Source organism: Emiliania huxleyi (assembly GCF_000372725.1).
Source record: "Emiliania huxleyi CCMP1516 unplaced genomic scaffold EMIHUscaffold_24, whole genome shotgun sequence".
Lineage (NCBI taxonomy): Eukaryota > Haptophyta > Isochrysidales > Noelaerhabdaceae > Emiliania > Emiliania huxleyi.
Window position 1 is genome coordinate 138 of NW_005200250.1, and position 19,855 is coordinate 19,992.

At 65.8% G+C, this 19,855-nt stretch overlaps 9 protein-coding genes across 9 annotated transcripts in view; 4 read left to right on the top strand and 5 right to left on the bottom strand.

Annotated features, from left to right (window-relative positions):
* Window positions 1-1,973: 1,973 nt before the first annotated feature.
* EMIHUDRAFT_100415 (hypothetical protein) lies at window positions 1,974-2,972 on the bottom strand (the record flags this gene model as incomplete). Its single annotated transcript, XM_005778693.1, has 1 exon — window positions 1,974-2,972. The coding sequence occupies one exon, from the start codon at window positions 2,970-2,972 to the stop codon at window positions 1,974-1,976; it is 999 nt and encodes a 332-aa protein (XP_005778750.1).
* Window positions 2,973-3,247: 275 nt separating this feature from the next.
* EMIHUDRAFT_205311 (hypothetical protein) lies at window positions 3,248-3,700 on the top strand (the record flags this gene model as incomplete). Its single annotated transcript, XM_005778694.1, has 1 exon — window positions 3,248-3,700. The coding sequence occupies one exon, from the start codon at window positions 3,248-3,250 to the stop codon at window positions 3,698-3,700; it is 453 nt and encodes a 150-aa protein (XP_005778751.1).
* A 1,287-nt stretch (window positions 3,701-4,987) lies between these two features.
* On the bottom strand, window positions 4,988-6,373 carry EMIHUDRAFT_205313 (hypothetical protein; the record flags this gene model as incomplete). Its single annotated transcript, XM_005778695.1, has 2 exons — window positions 4,988-5,738; window positions 5,916-6,373. The coding sequence occupies 2 exons, from the start codon at window positions 6,371-6,373 to the stop codon at window positions 4,988-4,990; spliced, it is 1,209 nt and encodes a 402-aa protein (XP_005778752.1).
* Window positions 6,374-7,188: 815 nt separating this feature from the next.
* Window positions 7,189-9,282, bottom strand: EMIHUDRAFT_450242 (hypothetical protein; the record flags this gene model as incomplete). Its single annotated transcript, XM_005778696.1, has 3 exons — window positions 7,189-7,730; window positions 7,866-8,952; window positions 9,044-9,282. The coding sequence occupies 3 exons, from the start codon at window positions 9,280-9,282 to the stop codon at window positions 7,371-7,373; spliced, it is 1,686 nt and encodes a 561-aa protein (XP_005778753.1). The 3' UTR covers window positions 7,189-7,370.
* Window positions 9,283-10,963: 1,681 nt separating this feature from the next.
* Window positions 10,964-11,647, bottom strand: CDIPT (CDP-diacylglycerol-inositol 3-phosphatidyltransferase; the record flags this gene model as incomplete). Its single annotated transcript, XM_005778697.1, has 2 exons — window positions 10,964-11,363; window positions 11,487-11,647. The coding sequence occupies 2 exons, from the start codon at window positions 11,645-11,647 to the stop codon at window positions 10,964-10,966; spliced, it is 561 nt and encodes a 186-aa protein (XP_005778754.1).
* Window positions 11,648-12,536: 889 nt separating this feature from the next.
* EMIHUDRAFT_205317 (hypothetical protein) lies at window positions 12,537-14,693 on the top strand (the record flags this gene model as incomplete). The annotated part of the gene is made up of 5 exons (XM_005778698.1): window positions 12,537-12,850; window positions 12,959-13,346; window positions 13,815-13,985; window positions 14,118-14,195; window positions 14,349-14,693. The coding sequence occupies 5 exons, from the start codon at window positions 12,537-12,539 to the stop codon at window positions 14,691-14,693; spliced, it is 1,296 nt and encodes a 431-aa protein (XP_005778755.1).
* A 903-nt stretch (window positions 14,694-15,596) lies between these two features.
* Window positions 15,597-16,235, bottom strand: EMIHUDRAFT_205318 (hypothetical protein; the record flags this gene model as incomplete). Its single annotated transcript, XM_005778699.1, has 1 exon — window positions 15,597-16,235. The coding sequence occupies one exon, from the start codon at window positions 16,233-16,235 to the stop codon at window positions 15,597-15,599; it is 639 nt and encodes a 212-aa protein (XP_005778756.1).
* A 1,456-nt stretch (window positions 16,236-17,691) lies between these two features.
* EMIHUDRAFT_435021 (hypothetical protein) lies at window positions 17,692-19,190 on the top strand. Its single transcript, XM_005778700.1, has 5 exons — window positions 17,692-17,969; window positions 18,061-18,305; window positions 18,393-18,445; window positions 18,526-18,706; window positions 18,798-19,190. Exons 1-5 carry the CDS (start codon window positions 17,697-17,699, stop codon window positions 19,018-19,020), a joined length of 975 nt encoding a protein of 324 aa, XP_005778757.1. The 5' UTR covers window positions 17,692-17,696; the 3' UTR covers window positions 19,021-19,190.
* Window positions 19,191-19,410: 220 nt separating this feature from the next.
* Window positions 19,411-19,855, top strand: part of EMIHUDRAFT_435022 (hypothetical protein) — a gene marked incomplete at its 5' end in the record, with an annotated part of 1,395 nt that continues 950 nt past the window's right edge. The window contains one exon of the mRNA XM_005778701.1: window positions 19,411-19,768. Within this exon, the coding sequence (XP_005778758.1) occupies window positions 19,411-19,768 (358 nt within the window). The remainder of the gene's footprint in view (window positions 19,769-19,855) is intronic.

Sequence of the window (19,855 nt, forward strand, 5' to 3'; positions counted from 1 at the left end):
GTTCCCACGGCCCGCCGCAGGCGCCGATTTTTTCGGGATTTTTTTCTTTTTTTCGCCATTTTTACTTGTTTTCATGGGAATTCTGCGTACTTGCGGCCATGCTATCACGCCTTGCGACAGCCTGTCGGCGCTGCTGACCGTGCCATGATGCACAATTGATCACCTGCATAGCTCGCGGCCTTAGTATCAAGCATTCAGTGACGACCTGATTCTACGACCAGTAGGAAGGTGTCCTTCCATCGTGTGCACGCTTCTGGCGCAATGCGCGTCGCCTCGGATTGGCTGCTGGCACTCTCGAGGCTATGCCTACACAGCCTCGCGCGCATGGGCAGTCAGGAGGGACCACGCACCTTCACAGGACAGCGCCGGTGCCTCTCTCTTGGACTGGCAAACTTGGTGGTCTCGTGTCACCAATGTGGGACCAGTGCGGCATCGCGCCATCGACAGCTCTGAACTGCGCCTCACCACTGACCGGGAAGGCCGCCAAGTGGGCCAGCACAGGTCGCATATTGTGGCAGCAGTCAGCAGTGCATGTCTGATAGCTAGAGCTGCAGCGTCAGGGTCGCAGGGTCGGATCGTGTCAAGCCTCTCGCCCGGCCAGCCGCGTGCAGACGTCGCGCTGTCTGCTGTCTGGAGTGATCTGTCGGCGGTCAGTACGACCGATCAGGTCGGAGTTTTCTTATGGTTAGAGGGTCTATCTGTATGTACTCCTCGAGATCTCTCCAAATCTGCCCTCTGTTAGACCGGGTTAGATCGGGAAGTTGGTGCTAGTAGAGACTAGTAGAGCCGGAGCCCCGTTTCCGCACTGCGGCGCGGCGCACGGTGCCTCCGGGGGCCCCCGCGCCGGCCCAGAGGAAAGTAGTTTATTCATGTTTGGGTTCAGTGGTTACCACATACGTCACAGTACGTACCAGGAGAGTCCTGCTCTGCCACCTCCGCCGCGGCACCGCCCGCAGCACCGCCTGCCGCCGCTGCAGCTCCGGCCGCAGCACCGCAGGCACCACCCGCAGAGCACCAACAGGTGCAGCAACCCCAGCCCAACGAGTCGCCCGAGGGGTGGACCAGGGTTGGGAAGGGCGGGGCCGATGGGGCCGGCGCATGCCGGACAGGTTCACCATGAGGAACCCTGGCCGCAAGCCGCCGGGCAAGGCGGTCAAGCGCAAGCCTGACCGCCAGCCCGCACCCAAGGGAGGTGGACCCCCACCCCCCTCTCCCAAGGTGAACAAGAACAGGCTGAGCGCGCTGGGCGCTGGCCCTTCTGGCACCAGCGGGAGCCACGAGCACGCACCGCCGCGCTCCCCCTCCCCCTCCTCGCCGCCTGCCAAATCACCGCGGCCGTCTGTGCCTGCTTCCGAGTATGACTCCGAGTTCGACTTTTCCGACGCTGAGGAGGGACGGCGAGATACGGCGAAAGGACTTGCCGGAGGAGGTGGTCGCTAAAAAATAGATATTCTTACGCCCCAGGGGGAGTATCAGACCAGGGGGAGTGCCCCCCGCCCCCGCTTGCCCTGCCTGCGCAGGATAGCGTGCCCCGATAACGGCGACACTTAGCGAGGGTCACTGCGCAAGGAGGGGGGGTGCGAAGCCTTTTCTTTTGTCCTCTCGGGGGAATGTTCTCTCGGCGCCCATGGCCTTCTGAGGTTTCGTACTAATGACGTCCTTCTTGGCACTTCGGGCGTCGGTGTGTGCGTATCTGTGGTGTCTAATTCCTCCGGTATGCTATATAGGTTTCCCGAGCTGAGACCTCCTTTCAACCCCAGCGGGAGGTCCCCAGTTCGAAATCTGGTCGACCCTTATATCTTTTGTTCACACCTGAGCGGGCTCAATATTTCGTGCTCAGATGCTCCTACGAATTCGAAATCGTGTCCTCACGCTTAGCGCTTGCGGCTTGGTGTGCGTTCGTTTTTCGTCACGGGATGAGGAGGTGGTGGCTATGGCTTTGGACCTTCACATGCCGAAGACAAGCCGGAGAGTTAGGCCGCGACCGCTCGCACCGCTGCTGTACGGCCAACGGCCAGGGGGGGCACCTTGCGAGTCTTCTTCGGGCTGCTGTCGCCGTGCAATCCGTTCTCGTCGGCCGGCGCCGCGCTGGGGCTGAATCCGTAGCAGCCATTCTGGATCTCGGACTGGATCTCCTCGCTCTGCACAAGGCGGGTGTGCAACCTCTCTAGCTTCTGCAGCATGGCCGTTTCAGCCCTGGTCGCCTTTTCGCTCTGCTCTAGCCACTCCTTGTTGTTCGCCGTCATTCGACGCATTGAGTCGATGAGTGCTAACGCGGGCGACGGCTCGTCTGCAATTTGCCTCAAGTGCTCGTACGGCGCGTCGCGCCGCGTACGCAGCAGCTGCGCGGCATGCACAAGCGGCTGGAGCCAGCAGCGCCGGTCCTCCTGTAGCTCCTCCACCTTGCGCATCGCGAGCTCGTACCTCTCTCGCTGCGCCACCTCCACCGCCCCTAGCCGCTCGATGTGCCGCGCCTCCACTTCGTCCAGCCCAACTTGCGCATCGCGCTTGTGCCAGGCCGCCTCCTCGCGCTGGCGGAGCAGCCGCCCCGCCTGTCGGTTTAGCTGGCGCAACTCCTTGTCCCGCAGCTCGAGCCTCCGCTCCGTCGCGTGCACCTCGCCCTGGAGCCGCCTCAGCTCCTCCTCTTCTCGCATCCGTGCGCCCGGATCGCTGCACTTGTCGAGGATGCGGGACAGGGCGGCGTTGCGCTTGCGCAGCATGATAATGTTGCGCTCGACGTCGGCGGGGTTGGCCCAGCCGTACTTGCGTACGGCGGGCTGTGGCGGCTCCTGAAGCCGCGCAATCTGCGCGTTGAGCTTATCGAGGGTGCGGTGGAGGTGCAGCGACTCGTCGTCGAGCTGCTGTGCGTGGCCCTCGGCGTCGGCACGCACCGCCTCGGCCACCTGAAGTCTCTTCTTCTCGGCGCGGATTTGCGCAAGCTGCTCCTGCAAGTGGAGCGCGGTGCCGGCCATTGCTCCGGCTGTTACAAGACGCAAAACTTGATGGAGCGTTGGCCGCTTTGTGTATCTCGAGACCTCGAGAGAAGGCCGCCCGCAGGGCCCAAGTCAAGAATTGGCTTTCTTTTGGCGGGCAAGATGGAGCGATGATCTGCGTGAAGTGTAGCACGTCACCACCCCTTCTGATGTTTCCATAAAACCGAAAAAACAAAAAAGAGAAAAACCCGCGCCCGCCGTCGGGTTGGTCCTCCAATTACCCTGCCTTCAATGTGTGTGTGTACGTTGTATATATGTCGCGCTTCCTCCTCGCTGTGATCGCGTGCGTCGCCGCGCTCGACCCGCAAGCCGTTGACGAGAAGCGCGGGCGCAATAAAGAGCCAGTAAAGACCGTGCAGAGCAAGGCGCAGGATGCCACACCTGTTGCAACGGTTGGGAGCGCCGCGAAAGATGCCACCCCAGTTCAGACCACTGCTGACGGCCTCTATTCCTTCCAGTCCAAAGCCCAGGATGCCACACCGGTCCAGACCGTCGGGAGCGCGGCGAAGGACGCCACGCCCGTTCAGACCGTCAGCAGCAAGAGGCCCGGGCGCTGGGGACTCGCGCAAGAGCCAGAAGCGGCGGTGCAGGGCGGAAGTGCGCTCGCCATGCTCGGCGTGGCCGGGATCCTCGCGGTCGCGGCGGTCGCACTTCGCCGCGTGTTGCGCGCCGCGCCCTCGGAGCGAACGCCCTCGGATCTCGTCTGAGTGCTTCAACGGCGCCGTCAGAAGAGCTCGAGTGCCATCCTGGGCCCGGCTCCCACTGTGCATGAGTTCGGCATGCCCTCGAGGCATGCCCGGCTGGGGTTGTCGTGTGCGGCACACTGCTCACAGGGGGGTGCCATAGGTCGGCCAGTGTGAGGGCCATCATTTTAGTCGTGCTGTTATACTCTCTCAACCATTCCGCGCAAACCGGACGCGTGTAAGGACACGGCAGGTGAGACCGAGACGTGGACTATAGGAGCTCGTACTAGGTCTAGGACGTGGACCGCGGGTGCATCGAGACACGAGAGCGAGAGAGGGCCCCGCTTGCGGCCTTGACGCTTGAGGGGAGGGCCCAGTTAGTCATCGGGCAGCAATCCAGCGGCGTCACCAACTGCCACCTCGCCCTCCTCGACCACCCGACAGAGCCAGCCGCGCACGCCAGGGAAATGTTCATTGTTGAGCGGGCACTTAAGGTTGCGGAACCACTTCTCCGGCCCGTCGGGCGAGCCGCTGCCCCAGCGCTCCTTCGCCGCCGCTGCCCAGGGTTGCGTATTGAATCGATAGCAGGGGTTATTGGCCTCGGTCACCTCGAGCACCGATGACCCGATACGCAGCCAGCTCCCCACCGCCAGCCGCCCGTCCCCTGCTCGCTCACTCGCGGTGGCCGAGGGGCCGCGGAGAAGGATGTTCTCGCCGAGATCGCCGTCCTCGATCAGCGGCGCGTGCTCGGCGCCGATCGCGCTGCGCAGCTCATCGTAGGCCGCCATGCTGGTGACCATCACCGCTCGATCATTCGTGCCGGCCTCAAAGCGGCCCGCGTGCCCGCGGCTCCGGTATGAATTGTAGTCCTTGACTCTGTGCGTCATGCCGAGGAGGCGTCCAAAGAAGTTTGGGTTGACACTCGCTTCGCCCACGACGCCCTCTCTCCGCAATGCAAGCCGCCTGCACAGCGTTTTCGTCTGCCTTGAGCGGTCGCCGTGCTCAGCCTTACGCTGCTGCTTGGACTTGGCGCCGAGGCGGGCAACGGTCCACACGGCTGGCTCGGACGAGACGGGCGCACCGTCGATGGCCTTAGTACGCACATTTCGCTTGGCCGGTGGCGGCGCAGCTTTGCGCTTGGGTGGCATTCGCGCCGCTTGGACCTGTCTGGTTGCCCCCGACCAGACCGTCTTGAGTTACCGGGCCCCCCCGGGCATACTCGAGTAAAAGGCCACTGGCATTTCTTTCCACCCAAGAAGTTTGGGGCGGGCGGGCGGGGCGACCGAATATTCATTCTAGCCGCAATGCCTATTAAAAATAATCGGGCAACTCCGCCTCTACGTCAGGGTCCAGCGGCTCATCGCAACGCGCGCTGTCGACATCGCTGGCTGCATCGTCATCGGAGCTCTCGTAGTCAAGGTCTTGCTCTCTCACAGTGAGCCCTAAGCTCACCATGAAGTCCGCGAGCCGGCCCGTTTGTGCCGTTTGCCCCTCGAGCGGGAGCACCCACAAGTGGGGGAGTGTGGGGTCACTGTACTTGATCGAGGTGTAGTGAAGTGCAGGGAAGCGTCGGAGTAGCTGCGTAAGGCAGTTGCCCTGCTCTAGCCTGGCCTCGCTTTCAACGATCGCGATGGATGGCGGCAGCGGCCCGTCCGGGCCCTCGAAATCTTCGCTGCTACCGAGCACGATGGCCCGATCGCTGACCGCGGCGCGTGGACAGGGCGCCGATGGAGCAAGCGACGATGGCGCCGCGGGCTGATGGTGTGCGCAGTGCAGCTCGCCGTCGCGCAGCGGCTGCGCGTGCACGTTCTCGGAGGAGCTCGTCACGGTGCAGCGCGCGCCGGACTGCGTCAGCCCCACGCAGCGCACGCGGTGGTGGTGGCAGTAGGGGCTGCCGCGACGGAGCGGGGCGGCATCGGCATAGCAGCAACCGCTCCACACTCGGCATCGGCCCTTGCCGTGCTTGCGCTGCCCTGCGCACTGCACCCCGGTGAACTTGTCGGGGTGATGGTGGCCGCAGTACCGCTCGCCGCGGCGCAGCGGTGCCGCGACTGCGTACGGGCTATTGCGATGCACCCGGCATCGCTCTGTCCCGCCGCTCTGGTGCGTCATCCCCTCGCATTGCCCCTCCGTTGACCACACGCGCGGCACCACCGCGTCGGTCAGCGCAGGCTGGCCCGGCGGCGGCGGCGGCGGCAGCAGCGCTGGCGGCGCGGCGCCATCTGCGTCCAAGCCACACTCGGGCAGCGGTGCGCTGACGGCCGCGAACGCCGCGGACACCCACGGCTGCGACGGCTGCAGCAGCGCCGAGAGGCTACCACTCTCGCGCCGGCGGCGCTGCTTCGAGGCAACACTCTGTGCGCCGGCTGCCGCGACTGCCACAGCGTCTGCATACCGAGCATGCGCTGCCGCCGCAGCTGAGGCCGCGCGTGCCTCTCCGATCGCATCAGCCGTGGTGGCCCGCTCGGCCGCCGCCGCCCATCCAGCTTTCGCAGCCCGGGCTGTCAATGTCCGCGCGAAAGCTGTAGCTGCAAGAGCGTCTGCCTCGGGCATGCGCCGCATCCGGTTCGCGTCAACCTGCGCTCCCAAAGCCTTGCTGCGCCAAAATGCATATGCTTGCACGTGCGTGGAATCGTCAGGAAGCGCCCCCCACGGATTGAAGCCCGCCGCCTTTGCACGTGTGAGGTTTAGCTCCATGAACTGCAGCGTGCTCCGTACCTGCTGCCCCGCTCTCGCTGCATCCCGAGCGTCGCGACGGTGCTGCTGAGCGAGCGACTTCTCGCGCAGCTCCCGGCGATCGCGACGTCGCTGCTCCGTGTTGGGGTCGGCTGGGCGGCCGCGGGGCCGCTTTGCTGCGGGTTGCGCAGCGGGCGAAGCTAGGGCGGCGTCCGACACGACCGTTTGACGCTGCAGTTGTCTCTCCGCCTGCCGCTTGCGTGCCACACCTTGCAGCCGCGCCTTCTCCTTCGCGCGCCGGCGCTCCTTCATGAAGATCTCGTACGTGTCGTTTGGCGGCTCGTCGCCAAACTGCACCGGCCTCGTCTCCGTCCAGAGCAAGTACTCGCGGTAGCGCTGTGCTGCGGCCGGAGAAGGGTTCTCGCGCCGTCTTGCTGTCTACAAGCCGAGACCTTGCGCAACCGCTCACGCTCGCGCTCTCGCCGCGTACTCGATGCAGGGACGTCGTCTGGAGCGTTCGCGTGGCGACTGGCGGCCGCGCAGCGAAGTGCGTGACTCCATTTCCTTCTAGAGGCGTCTGGATGCAGTCTTGGGTGGTCTGTGAAAGCTTGTGAACCTCGCGGGGGCTCGGGTCTTGCGGAGCGAGCTACCCTGCTCCTCCCTGGGTCGAACACCACAACAGCAGGGGGAAGAAGAGGATGAAAAGAGAAACCGTGGCCGGGTGCTGGGTGCGCTTCTTAGCTCCTGGTCCTGGGCGTGCGGCTGCCGACTCGGCGACTGCACTCCACAAGTGCTCCAAGTGCCGAGCGTTCTCCCCCAAGATTCGCGCTCGATGTCACAGGCTCACAGCATGAATGTATCATCACCACCATCGCACTCTGGCCCACGCGTGTCTACACGAGGCCTCCAAGGCGGCCGCTCCCCCTCCCCAATTGTGGTACATAAGCGCGGCGGCTACGCCCCGCCCTTCCCTCGCCCTTCCCTCCCCTCACCGCGCCCTCTGGCGCGCGCCACGTCCTCACGCGTGTCGAGCGCGTTTGCTCCCCGGCGCGCCGTCCGAGTCCCACGAGATCTGTCGTGAGCTGCCGGACGGGGCGACCACCTTGGCTGCGGCGCGCGTCACCGCCAGCAGCAGCTGCGGGCTCGAGGTGAGCTCCTCGAAGGAGGGCGAGTTGACGACCGCCTCGTAGTTGGAGAGGACGAACTGCATGCAGTGCGCCTTGAGCTGCGACGACGGCGAGTCGTACCGGTCGGCGGCCTGCAGGATGGGAGCCACGGTGTCTGCGGAGACCATGCGCGTGAGCGTGAAGCCGCAGAGCAGCTTGAGCCCCTCGAGCAGGTAGCGGTCCGCGAGGCCGAGCAGCTCGAGGGCAAGCTCCTGGGGCCGGAGGAGCGCAGGAGGCTGGGCGGCCGGCGGGGGAGGGCGGGCAACAGCCCCCTCCTCGCGCCGCGCGGCTGCGGGGGGAGGGGAGGGGAGGGGTAGGGGGGGAGGGGGGTGGGAGGGGGTCGTCACCTCTGGCACGGCGACCGCGCCGCTGTAGATGTACTGCAGCATGCAGGAGAAGGCCGCGTGCGACACCTCGGCGATCGGCACGCGCTGTCCCTCCTCGCGCGACCCCTCGCGCATCGAAGAGTTGAACATTCGGCGGAAGGTCTCGCACCGCGCGGCGAGGATGCAGCGGTGCGCCGGCACGTCTCGCCCGCCAACCACAAAGGTGACGTCGGCGCTGGCGTCGTCGGCGAGCAAGGTGTTGAAGTCGGCGAGGGCGGCGTTGTTGATCGCGACGCGCTGCGCCCCCTCGATCCGGCAGAGCGGGTGGTAGGGGCCGGCGAGCTCCGACACCTGCCCGTCGGCATCCTCCGCGCGTAGCACAAACCCGTCTCGCGCCGCGAGCGAGCGCCCCTCCTCGTCCTCGCCGAGCGGGCCGAGCCACGTCTCGGCGACGCCGTCGACGATCGAGACCGCGACGCGGTTGAGCGTCGTCTCCTGCACGAACCGGATCGAGTCGAACCACGTGGTGCACCGGTCGCGGTTGCCGAGCGCGCACGCGCCGATAAAGTTGGACGCCTCGCGCCGAAAGGGCACCGAGCGCTGCAGCAGCTTTCCGTCGACGGAGAAGGCGACGGTCTTGCGCTTCCAGTCGAAGCACAGCATCACGTGGTACCACCGGTTGCTCTCGTACGGCGTCGCGCCGTGGGTCGTGCCCCCTGTCCCCAGAAGGCCCATCTTGCCGTCGCGCGTAAACTGAAACTGCGCGACGCGCCGGTTCACCTCGTTGCTCTCGCCGAGGATGAAGTGGCCCGCGTCCGCGAGGCTGTTGTCTGTGCGCACGTAGAAGGACACCGCGTCCGGCTGGAACTTGCCGTTCAGCGCCGCCGCGTCCTCGTACTCGGACTCGCCGGGCCCGCCGCCCGCCACAGGCGAGTGCTCCGGAGGCTCGGCCTCGAGCGCGGTCGCTGGCAGTTTGAGCGTCATCCCAAAGTTGGCGTCGTTGCCGCCGCTCAGGTAGAGGCTGTGGCTCGAGCCGGGCGCCGCCACCTCCGAGTCGAAACCGTGGGAGTACTGGCTCTCGTGGTGGAGTGGGCTCGAGGCGGGCTGCCTGTGGGGGGGGGAAGGGGGGGACCGAGACGGAGTGAAGCGCAGCAAAAATATACGCGGCCGCCCGCGATGAGAGTCGAGGGTGGGCGCACCATCGCCCCAGTGCTTTGCGCTCGAACCCCTCCGCGAGGCACGTGCGGCGCGAAATCGCGAGCAGCATGATGTCGCCTTGGAACGACGACATCGCCTCGGCTTTCTCATCGAGCACCCGCACTTGAACTTTGAAGGGCAGGGAGGTCGTCAGCTGCTTCTCGTCCAGTGCGTCGCACACGAAAGTCGGCCGAGGCGGCTCGCAAAGCGTTCCCTGGCTGCTGCTCGAGGGCCGCTCCATGCCGGGATCCGCACGCAGGCGAATAAATTTCCCAGACAGAGTGACTCCGCGCCCCTGCCACCCCTGTGCCGTCGACCAGCAAGCACACGCCTCGACTCGGACACAGTGTTCCGGGGGCAAGGGAGAGGGGCTGGCTCCTAGCCCGAGAGGAGAGCTTCCGAGACCCACTACAAGACCACGCACGCATCATCCCGCGGCCTCGCGGTCGGCGGGATTGCAACCAGTCTTCGCGTGCCGCCTGTCGTTCGCTCGGGCGCATTTGGGCGTCGGGGTGGCGAGCAGGGGACGCGGCTCTGAGCGCCCAGCGACGCGTGCCGGATGGAGTCCGGCCGCGGGTGTCTAGGGAAGTTCGCTCAGGATGTGTGGCAGTCAGTTTGGCTGAGTGTCTTGTCTTGTGGTTCTGTGTGTCGCTCCTGTGTGACCGTCATCGCCTGTCTAGCGTCCACCCATACCGCGTTGGTGTCCCAGTCGTTGGTCGGACTGTGTTTCGCCTTCCCATCAATCAATCAATGTCAGTGTGCCTGTGGTAGTGAGAGACTGCCAGCAAGAAGCTGGAGGCAGGTCGCTAGACTGAGATGAGACCGCCAGTGGAGTTGGGAGCCCACCGTGCACCGCGCTGCGAGCCTCTCGTGTCCCTTGTCAGGAGCAGGAGAGCCCCACCTGTCCCCCTGAGCCCTGATCGTCCTTCCAAAATCCTGCTCGTGCAGGTGGGGACCCTGTCCTCCTCCCCCATCCCTCGTCTGTAACGGACCCAGCCTGACCTCGCTGGCTCGCTCGCTCGGGCCTCCTCCGCCTTGACCGACAACCGCATCTCAAGCCACCAGACTTGTGCTCCTTCAACCGGCAGCGGCACCCTGCCACCCTGCGTGCATGAGACCGCCCCATCCACAAGAGCAGTTTTCCACGAACGAGTTTCGGACTCTTTTCTTTCAGACTGGTGCTGTGTGTGCGGTCTGTGCGCGGTCGGTGTGGTGTGGTCATGGCGTGCGCGTGGCGTCTGTGGCGAGGGCGTACTCGTCCGCCCACACAGTGAGAGGGGGGGGGGGGGGTCAGTGCTCAAACTTTACCGGTATGAGACCGATATTTGGTGATATATTGATTAGTTTTGGAGTGGTGTGTGGTACAGTGGTATGCGAAAGTGGTATGCGGGGGTTTTGATTAGTTGTAGCGGCTGTCGTGTGGTCCCGGGGGCGAAACCATGCAAAAGTGCCGGTATTAATTATCCAGCCAGGTATACCCGGGTTTTTTCAGGTATACCCGCAAATACCCGGTATTTTGCCGATTTTGCCGAGATTTTGCCACCAAGAAGGCACTCCGACTCGCTTTGATTTCCGTGAGGCAACTGGTATCCCGTACCACTTTTTGATTAGTACAGCCTTGGGTTTGATTAGCCAAAAACTCCCATACCGGTAAAGTTTGAGCACTGGGGGGGCGCACACGGGTGTGCCGCGTGCGTGTGTGCGTGTGTGCGTGTGCCGTGTGTGTCCACTGTGTCCGTCGTCCGTGTGTCAGAATGTGGGGTGGATCGACGACGGAGGATGGAACACATGTATAACTCTTTTGCAGTGATGTCCGGTTTTTGTGTGCGTAGGAGCGTAGCGCATAGCGCACTCGGCACGCCGACGTCAGCCGCATGAACCCAAAGAAAGAGAGACGAATGCTGAGAGTCGCCATGGCGGCGCTAGAGCCAGACGGCGAAGCTGTAGGACAGCGTGACGGCAGCGCCGACCGCGTCGACGACGTCGATGAGCGGAGCGGACGCGTCGGGCGGCGTCATCCCGTGGTGGCCCGCGAAGGAGAGCTTCACGAGCGGGATGAGGATGCAGTTGGCGGCGTAGAGCATCGAGGCCATGTTCCAGTAGTTGTTGGCCTCGATCGTCCGCGTCACGATGTTACCCCTCTCCGAGTGCTTGAAGTAGTGCCCACGCAGCGCCATGTACGCAAACGCGACTCCGTTGTGTAGCGTGCTCACCGCGAGGTTGGCGCGCCCGAACGGGCCGGCGCTGGCGGTGACGTACACGAGCCACTGCATCGTAACGTGATCCGTGTAGTGGTCGAGCAGGTCGCCGAACTGGCTACACCTGTGCAGCACAGTGCGCGGCAGGGCGGGCCTCTCGATGATGGGCACTCGTGACAGTGACGCATGACTCCACTTTGGCGACGGCTGTGCGTGTATGGGCTGTGCGTGTATGTTGAGGGCGCACATGTTGAGGTAGCGCGCGCACGGGCCGTCGAGGTAGTCGAGGAAGAGGCTGACGAAGCAAAACCAGACGGCGTCGGATCCTGCCGGATCGGCCGCATGCATCGCCGCGCACAGCGTCGCCACGCGCACGTAGCCAATTAGGTTGGGCGGCCACAGCACCATCGGGAGGCGGCGAGCATCACTCTTCGACTGAGAGCGGGTCGTCGGCATGCGGCTGTATCGTCGTTGTGGTGTGCCGGTGCGCGCCAGCCAGTCCCGTGCCCAGGATTGAGCACCGCGATTTTTCTTTTTGTTTTTTAGAAGGCCGAAGCGGGAAGTTCCCTGTGTTCGAGACGTGAGGGGTGTAGGGTAGGGTAGCATCGCTGGATATCTTTACCGACCCCCTACCCCCCTACCCCCTCCTTCCTTTTCGGCGTTTAACGACGTCTCTAGTGGGCAGCCACACCGCCCTCACCGCCGCGAGTTCTTTCCTGGGATCGCTTGTCATGTGAGAGAGTGCGTTAGGTAGGTGATCTGTGATCTGTGAGGGTCCGCCCGCAGGCGCATTTTGTATACCGAGGCGGTGCCCAGAGCCCAGTGCCGAACCTGTCGGACCTTGGCCTGTCCAACCTTCATGCCACCTCGCGGTCGTCCCACCCTCGTCGTTCTCTCCCTTGTCACTTCCTCCTCTGTCGCGTTGTTCTCTTCTGCCTCGTCCTGCGACGCCGCCGCCTGCCGGTCCCTTGTTCTCGCGGCTTCTTTCGCCTTTCGGCGCAACTCCGTCCTCCTCGCGGCGTATCCTGGCCCCTCGAGTCTATCGAGCTCCCCTCGCGCAAGGACCACATTTCTGACTCCCACTCCGATCATTTGCCTACAGGTCATGTTGTTGCTCAGGTCCACTCTCTCTTCGAACACTCGTGCCTCTACGGATGATGCCGGCGCTGGGGTCCCCTTCGGATGCATCGTGACGTGAGATGGATTTCTCCTTCCGCTCGGCTCTTCGCGGTACGTTCGGTGTGGCTCACCGGGGTGCAGTCGGTAACCTCACTGGGCTCGGCTAAAACCACTCAAAATGGAGTCCTCGGCGTCATCGTTCCAGCGGACGCTCGTCGCGCGCGCCTCCGCCGCACGCGACGCGCAGCTGACGCGGGCGGCAAAGCGCAAGCGCGTGCTCGACGAGGACGAGTTCGTCGCGGCACTCGACCGGATCATTGAGCGCGACTACTTTCCGGGCCTGCCTCTGCTGCGGGCGCAGCACGAGCTGCTGCTCGCCATCGAGGCGGACGACCCTGAGCGCGCGCGCCGCGCCTACGCCATGGTCGGTGCAGCCACGCCTGCAGCGCACAGCTCGCGCCGCGAGGAGCGGCCGCCGACCCGCGGGCAGCGGTCCGAGTGGGATGAGACGCCGCGGCGCGCCGGCGACGGCAAGGCGAGGCAGAAGCGGCCCGCCGGCGCTGCGGGCCCGCCGGGCGACGCCTCCCGCACCTCGAGCAGCAGCGCCGTTGCTGCCGGCGGTGGCTGTGGCGGCGGTCTCGACGCCTTTCTGGCGAGCCACACGTCGGAGGACAACGCCTCGTTTGGGCTCCTGCTGGAGCGGGACCAGGCGGAGCGGCGGAGGCGCTACTGGTGGGCGCAGGACGCGCCCGAGGGACTCGCGCAGCAAGTGCGCGCGCAGCTGACCGACGGCGCGCCGCCGCCGCCAAAGTTGCTCGAGGACTTTCCCGAGCTGCGCGGGCTCGAGGTGGCGGCGGCGCTCAAGGGCCCGTCGCAGAGCAAGCACGCGCGCAAGCTGGCGGCCTCGACCGCCGCCGACGCGCCGCCCACCTCGTCCACCCTCGTCCGCCTCCTCGCACACCCGGAGGAGGAGAGCGCGAAGGCGGAGGTAGCCGGCGCTGCGCGAGGGGCGGACAGGCAGGCGGGCAGAGGGGAGGCGGGCAGAGGGGCGGCGGGCAGAGGGGAGGTGGGCAGTGCTGGCCCGCCCGGCGCGGCGATTATGGCGGCGGGTTGGGTCGGGCGGGGAGACGAGCGGCGCATGACTGCGGTGGCCGCCTCCGGCGGCGGTGCGTTGGCGGTGGCCGATGGGCTCGCCGTCGCCGCCGCCGCCGCCACACAGCCTCCCGAGGCAGCTTTGGTGGCGTTTGCGGGCGGCGGGGCGGCGGCGGCTGTGGGCGGCCTCCCTTCGACGGGCGACCGGCGCGACTTTGTCTCGTCGACGTCCGCCGGGGCGCTGGACGCGTCTGCGCTGGCGGTGGTTCGGGCTGTGGTGCCCGAGCAGCCTCTGGCCCCGCCGCCGGCCGGCCCGCGCGCCCTCGCCGCGCCCGTCGAGCTCGAGCGCCCGTGGCACAAGCAGGGGGCCATCGACCGCGACGACCGTCCGGCGCGCCTCGAGACGGCACGCTTCTCGCACAAGACGGCTCTCTACCACGTGCCCGACGCGCACCCGACGCAGTTTGAGTACGCGGCGCACCTGCCCCCGCGGGAGACAGTCGCCCGCAACACGCGCTTCGCAGACGCCGCCGACGTGCTCGCGGCGGCGGCGAACGGCGGCGGCGGCGGCAGCACTGGCGGCGGCGGCGGCGGCAGCGGCGGCGGCGGTCGTACCGAGGCGTATCCGCTCGTCTCCACTCCCGCGCCGAGCCTTGGGCCGGACGAGTCGCCGATGGTCACTTGGGGCGCGGTGCTGGGCACGCCTCTCCGCCTCGCCGAGGGAGGCGGCCACAACCCGTTCAAGGTGCCCGCATTGCCGCCCAAGGACGCGAAGGCACACGCGCTCGCGGGCAGTGCTCGGCGGCGTGCGCGGACCCCGGGCGCGAGCGCCCTCCCGGGGGGCGGCAGCAGCCGGGCCGCGCTGGCCGTCTCGTCCCCTCGATCCTGCGGCGGGCAGGCGGAGCTCTCTGCGGCGGGCCACCGGCTAGCCCGTTCGCTCTCGAAGCAAGCCGTGCCCGACCCGAGCGGGCTGGGAGGCTCGGAGCTGCGCGCCTCGTACTCGTCCTTCACGCCGCGCCGCGAGACGCCAGGCAGGACGCCAGGCAGGACGCCCGGGCGCTCCTCCCGCCGCACTCCCGGCGGCGCCTCGGCTGCTCCCACCCCTCGCTCGTCGCGCCGGCCGTCCTCGGCCGCGGTGGTGCGCAGCAGCGTTCCGGGCACGCCAGCCGGAACAGCCGACGCTGCCGGCCCAGCGGCGACGGCAGGCTCGCGGTCGAGCATCACGGATGGGCTTTTGGAATGAACGGCGACGACTGCTGCGCGGCCGAGACGAGAGCTGTCGTTCTCGCGTCGCGTTCGACTGCCACACTGAAGCACTGTGAGATAGTCCGACGTGCACACGTGTGTCCACGCTCCGTTGTTTCTAATGGTTGGGGGTAGTAGGGGTAGCTAGAGGGGTAGAGGGCTAGAGGGTTGCCCACAAAACTTAGACCTGCTCTCGCAGCCGAGCGCTGAGAACTAAGCCCCCGGAAGGAAACGGGCTCTCAAACTTAGACGCTGGTGATCGGACTCACGAACTTAGACGACACGAGGTGGCCAGTTCCGGGTTTTTGCAGGAAGCCCCCCCCCCCCCCCCCCGCCCGCCCCAGCCACAGGGCCCACAGCCCAGAGCCAGGCTGGGCCCGGTCCGGCCCGCGGTCTGCTAAATAAAAAGTGTAAACCCTTGCACGACCCCATGGGTCAACAAGCTACAACTGCCGTCGCCACTTGCCGCGCACGCCCTCCTCTCAGCCTCCGTGCGGCGTGCGCAAGTTGCGACGCACGCCCGCCGCAGAGGCGAACAGGCGAAGAAAATTTTGAGGCAACCCTAATGATCACGGCCGACTTAGCCCGCATAAGAGGCTCCGCCGATCTTAGACCGCGTACGCACCCGAGCGTGACCGGTCACACTTAGACCCGTTAAGCCTCGAGGCTCAGAACTTAGCCTACTACCCAACCAGTTTTTGTTTTTCTTCAATACGCGTAGAGTCGGCATGGGCGTGTACACTCGAGAGTTTCTTTTGACTAAACAGTACGCGGCTAACGCTCTGACATCTGTCCTCTGACTGAGAGTCCGACAGACCGTGTCACCAGTCACGGGAACTGACATGCGACAACCGCGTGTGTGAGAGCTACCGAGTACCGTACGCCTACGGGGTAGGCATCGTCAATAAGGCTTGATTGATCCCAGCTCGAGCACCGCCAGCACCGCCAAGAGACCAATGCCGCCGTGCGCAGGTCTCAGATTGACCCCGCTCTGGTGCAAACCCTCCAGACTCTCCGCGATGCTGCGGCCACAGAGGTGCCCCGCAACCAGGAGCACGCAGGTCGCCGCAAGCACGCAAACGGCCACGAGGAGGTATCCGGCCAACCCGAAGGAGAGGCCGGCCAGTGTGCGGAGGGCCAGCGGTAGCGCCAAGTGCGCCGCTTGCGGCAAGCTGGCAAACTTTTTGACGAGCGGCATGCGCCGTTCTCCCGCTTGCTCGGAGAATGCAGAGAGCGCCATCAGACCAAAGCATAGTCCGGCTCCCACATGCAGCGGAATGGCAGCCAACCAACTTGGCTTCGCGATGGACGCTACCGCCGCCGCCACTCCATTGCATGCACCCGCGGATCCAACGGCTCGGCCTTCGATTGCAGTCCCGCTGAGGGCGAGGGCCATTCCCAGCACGAGCGATGCCGCACACCGGGGCAGAGCGGCGAGGAGCGTGACGATCCATAATGTTGGAGAGTCCAAGCCAAAGAGAAGGTTGCTGCTCGCCCCCTTGGCGGCTCCGGCGACGGACTCTGCGCTCCCTGCGGGCATCCAAAAGTAGCCCACGACGATGAGGCCGACAGTGACGGCAGCTATCACGCCTGCCTTCGCGAGCTCTTTCTTGCTCACCTTTTTGGTCCCGCCTGAAACGAGGGGCACCTCGAGCGTGGGTTTGCTGTGGAAAGGGTTGGAGAACTTGGGCATCGATGTTGTGCTCAGGCTCGCTGCTCCGCGCGCCCGACGACCGCAAGGCAAACTCGCGCGTCCGTTCGTTCGGCTGTATCGGCAATAAATGCGGTTTTTGCAAGCGTGATTCTTTTTCCCTGTGAAAATGTGGGCCAAATCTCTCTCTCACACACACAATGTATGTAGGATATCCTACATACATTTGTGTGTCTGCTCGAGCCTCTGCTTGGTCCCGTGGTGCGTGGTCGGTCGGCCCAATCTTCTTGGAGAGAGAGAGATTTTTAGCAATACCAAACAACTCTAGTTGTCTTCTTGGTCCCGTGGTCGGCCCATCTTCTCTCCCCGGCTTTATGCGGGAGAGACTTCCGCGTCGTTTACGCGGCGGTAGGTAGGTGATCTGTGATCTGTGAGGGCCCGCCCGCACGAGCGAGGCGGTCGAGTGAGCTCCATCTCTTTTCTATTTGAAAGGGTTCCGTGTTGTAATTTGTTTTTTCTCTGCCGGTGTCAAAAAAAAACGACAATGGCAGCGGCGGCTGCGGCGGCGGCCGCCTCTGCCTCGGCCGCCTCGGCGGCGGACGATGCGGCGGCCGATAAGTCGGCAAACACGGCCCGGCTGCGCTTCCTCCTGCAGAGTGCTCACGCGCACGCGTCGACGGCGCCGGAGCTCTCTCGGCATCTCGTGCTCGAGCTGCTGCGGCTCGCGCGAGGTGCAAACATGAAGCTACCGCAGCGGCTCCACCAGCGGCTCTGCGGCGACTGCGGCTCAATCCTCGTGCCTGGCGTCAACGCGCATGCCGCTGTGCGCTCACGGCCGCGCAAGCCGGCGGCGCGGCGGCGCCGCCTGCACGTGCAGTGTCTGTGGTGCGATCAAACGCAGGAGCATGCGCTGCCCGCTAGGAACAGCGCGCGCTCGGCGTCTCAGGCGTCAGGTGCGTCCGCGCGTGCCCCCACCGCCCGCTCACGGCGCGGCCAGGCGAGAGGCGCGGCCCCGGCGCCACCGCTGGCGGGCAGCACGGCGGAAGGGTCGGCGAGCGGCCTCTTCGGCTTTGACTTTGTGCCAGTGCAATGATGACTGTCGACTCATAGCTGTGAGCTGGGAGCTGTGCAGAGCTGTGAGTCGGGGGCGAGTGGTGGATAGAGGCTGGAGCTGTCGCGCGTCGGTGACGGTGTGTGTGTGCGGTGTACCCCGGTGCGACGTGCGTACCTAAAAGGGGGTGCAGAGCACGAGCAGCAGCAGCAGCAGCAGGGGAGGGAGGAGGAGGATCTTGAAGCAACGGGAAAATTTCTCTTCCACGGCGACCCGCACGCTCGACCTTGGCCGCCGGAATGCCCAGCCACACTCCACTGCTGCAGGTCCTCCTCGGACCTGCGCTCTTGCACGCGGGCATAGCGCCCGAGACACTTTCCTTCGTTTTTGGCAGCGAGGGATCCCTCCTCTCGGATCTGTGCGGGCGGCTCGTCTGCTGGTGCGCCTTTTATGCGCTGATCCACATCTTCTACCACATCTTTGCTCCGGGCGTTCGGGCCTTCTGCGAGAGGTGGTACCCCGACGCACCGACGAGTGCCGTGCCGCAGAAGCTGGTCGACAATATGATCGAGGCGCGCGCTCTCAAGCCGCGAAGCCCACCGCCCGCACCCGCCGCCCGGCGCCGGCGTCATAGAGAGCCGAGCCGTAGCTCGCCGCCGGCAGGTGTCGCACGCGGCCTTCCCGCTGTACGTGACGGTGCCGCTGCTGACCGACTTCTTCCAGGTGAAGGGCTGGTCGCAGGCGTGCGGTGGCATCGACGACTGCGGCGGGCCGGCGCGTGCGCTGCTCGGCTGCGCCGCCTACTTTCTGCTGCTCGAGTTCATCATCTTCGTGGACCACTACTACCTGCTGCACAAGTGGAGCGTGGGGAAGCGGCTCGGCCAGCACGCCTTCCACCACGTGTACAAGTGCGCCGCTCGCACCGCCGCCGCGCGCAACCAAAGGGCCGGCCTGCGACGCCCGCGCACGCGCCCACCGCGCGCCACACCGTGCAGGTACGCCGACCAGCTGAACGCGTACTCTGGGTACTCGTTCGCGCCGCAGGACGGTGCGCCGCGGCCGGAGGGCGGCGCGCGCCTGGCCGGGGCAGCTGCGTCTGCTGACGCGCCGCCCCGCCCGCTGCTGCAGGCTGGTCGCAGGGGATGGCTCTGCCGCTCGCGACGCTGCTGGTGCCTGTGCCGATCGGGTTCGTGTACCTGATGGAGGTGCTCACGGGGCTGTGGACGCTCTACATCCACACGGACCTCTTCCCGCTGCCCTGGCCCTTCATGGGATGCGACTACCACTACATCCACCACCGATACAACTGGCGCGCGCACCACGCCCGCACCCCCCCTCCTCGCCGCCGCCGCTCGCGGCACACGCCCCCCGCCCCCTCCCTCTCCGCCCCTCCCCCCCAGGTACAACTTTGGCTTCATGACTCTCCTCTTCGACTCCCTCTTCCGCACCGTCAAGCACCCGCGGCACGACGCTCTCGCCCTCTCGCGCGGCGAGCTGCCGATGCCAAAGCTCGACCTGCTCCGCTCCGCAGAGCTCTCCTCGGCCATCCTCGCAAAGAGGGGACGTGAGGCGCTGCAGAGCGACGACGCGAGCGAGAGCGCCGCGGCGCGCAAGGCCGAGTAGCGGCCGGGCGCGAGTGCGCCCGCGACTGTGCCTCAGGCCTTCTGATCTGCATCTGGTATGACCAGCCTCAGCTGTTTCACCCCCCGCGCGCGCAGCATGTACACCGCTGCGCGTTTGTTGGGTAGAGTTACGCGTCAACAGTGCCATGCCCGAGTGCAAAGAAAAGAAAGGAGCTCAAAGAAAACAGGCACCCCAAGCGCCAAGGGAGGGATGGGAGGACGCGGCACGCCGCCACCACGAGTGCATGCCCGCCCACACTTATTGAGCAACGCTTTCTTTCTCCATGTTTTCTCGCTGCAGCAGCCTGCCAGCAGCGGGCGTGCGGTTAAAGCATAAAGGCGGAAAGAATTCTGCAAAGGGGTGTGAACGGAGAGAGCAAACTCCTGGCAGCTCCCACAGTCGAAATGTGCGCCAGCTGCCCGCTCACCTGTGTCACGCCGCCGCGCACGCACCTCGCTATGTGCTCGCGCGAGCTCCCGCCCGAGCCTCCAGCTCGGCGTCCCACTGCTGCGGAGCCGATCGCTTTTCCTCGGCGCTCGCGTCGAGCCGAGCTCTCGGCACTCTACGGCGGGCGTCGCTGTGCGGGGCGCCCGTTTCCTGCTGGCCCGAGCGGAAAGCTCCACGTGCCCGCGCGAGCTCCGGGCCGAGCCTCCAGCTCGGCGTCCCACTGCTGAGGAGCCGATCGTCGTCCGTCGGTGCTCTCGAGGAGCCGAGCTCCTTGGCCTGCGGCCGGCGACGCTGCAGGACGGCGCGCGCGCACCCCGCGAGGTGCGTGCGCGGGGGCGTGACACAGGTGAGCGGGCAGGCGGGGCACGCCCGGCGGGGAGGGGCGCGC

Bases quoted from the DNA above. Each gene is read 5' to 3' on its own strand.
- EMIHUDRAFT_435021 (XM_005778700.1), top strand. From the start codon at position 17,697: ATGCCCAGCCACACTCCACTGCTGCAGGTCCTCCTCGGACCTGCGCTC. The intron at 18,446-18,525 runs GTGCGCCGCGGC...CCGCTGCTGCAG, and splicing joins CTCGTTCGCGCCGCAGGACG to GCTGGTCGCAGGGGATGGCT. The intron at 18,707-18,797 runs GCGCGCGCACCA...CCTCCCCCCCAG, and splicing joins ATCCACCACCGATACAACTG to GTACAACTTTGGCTTCATGA.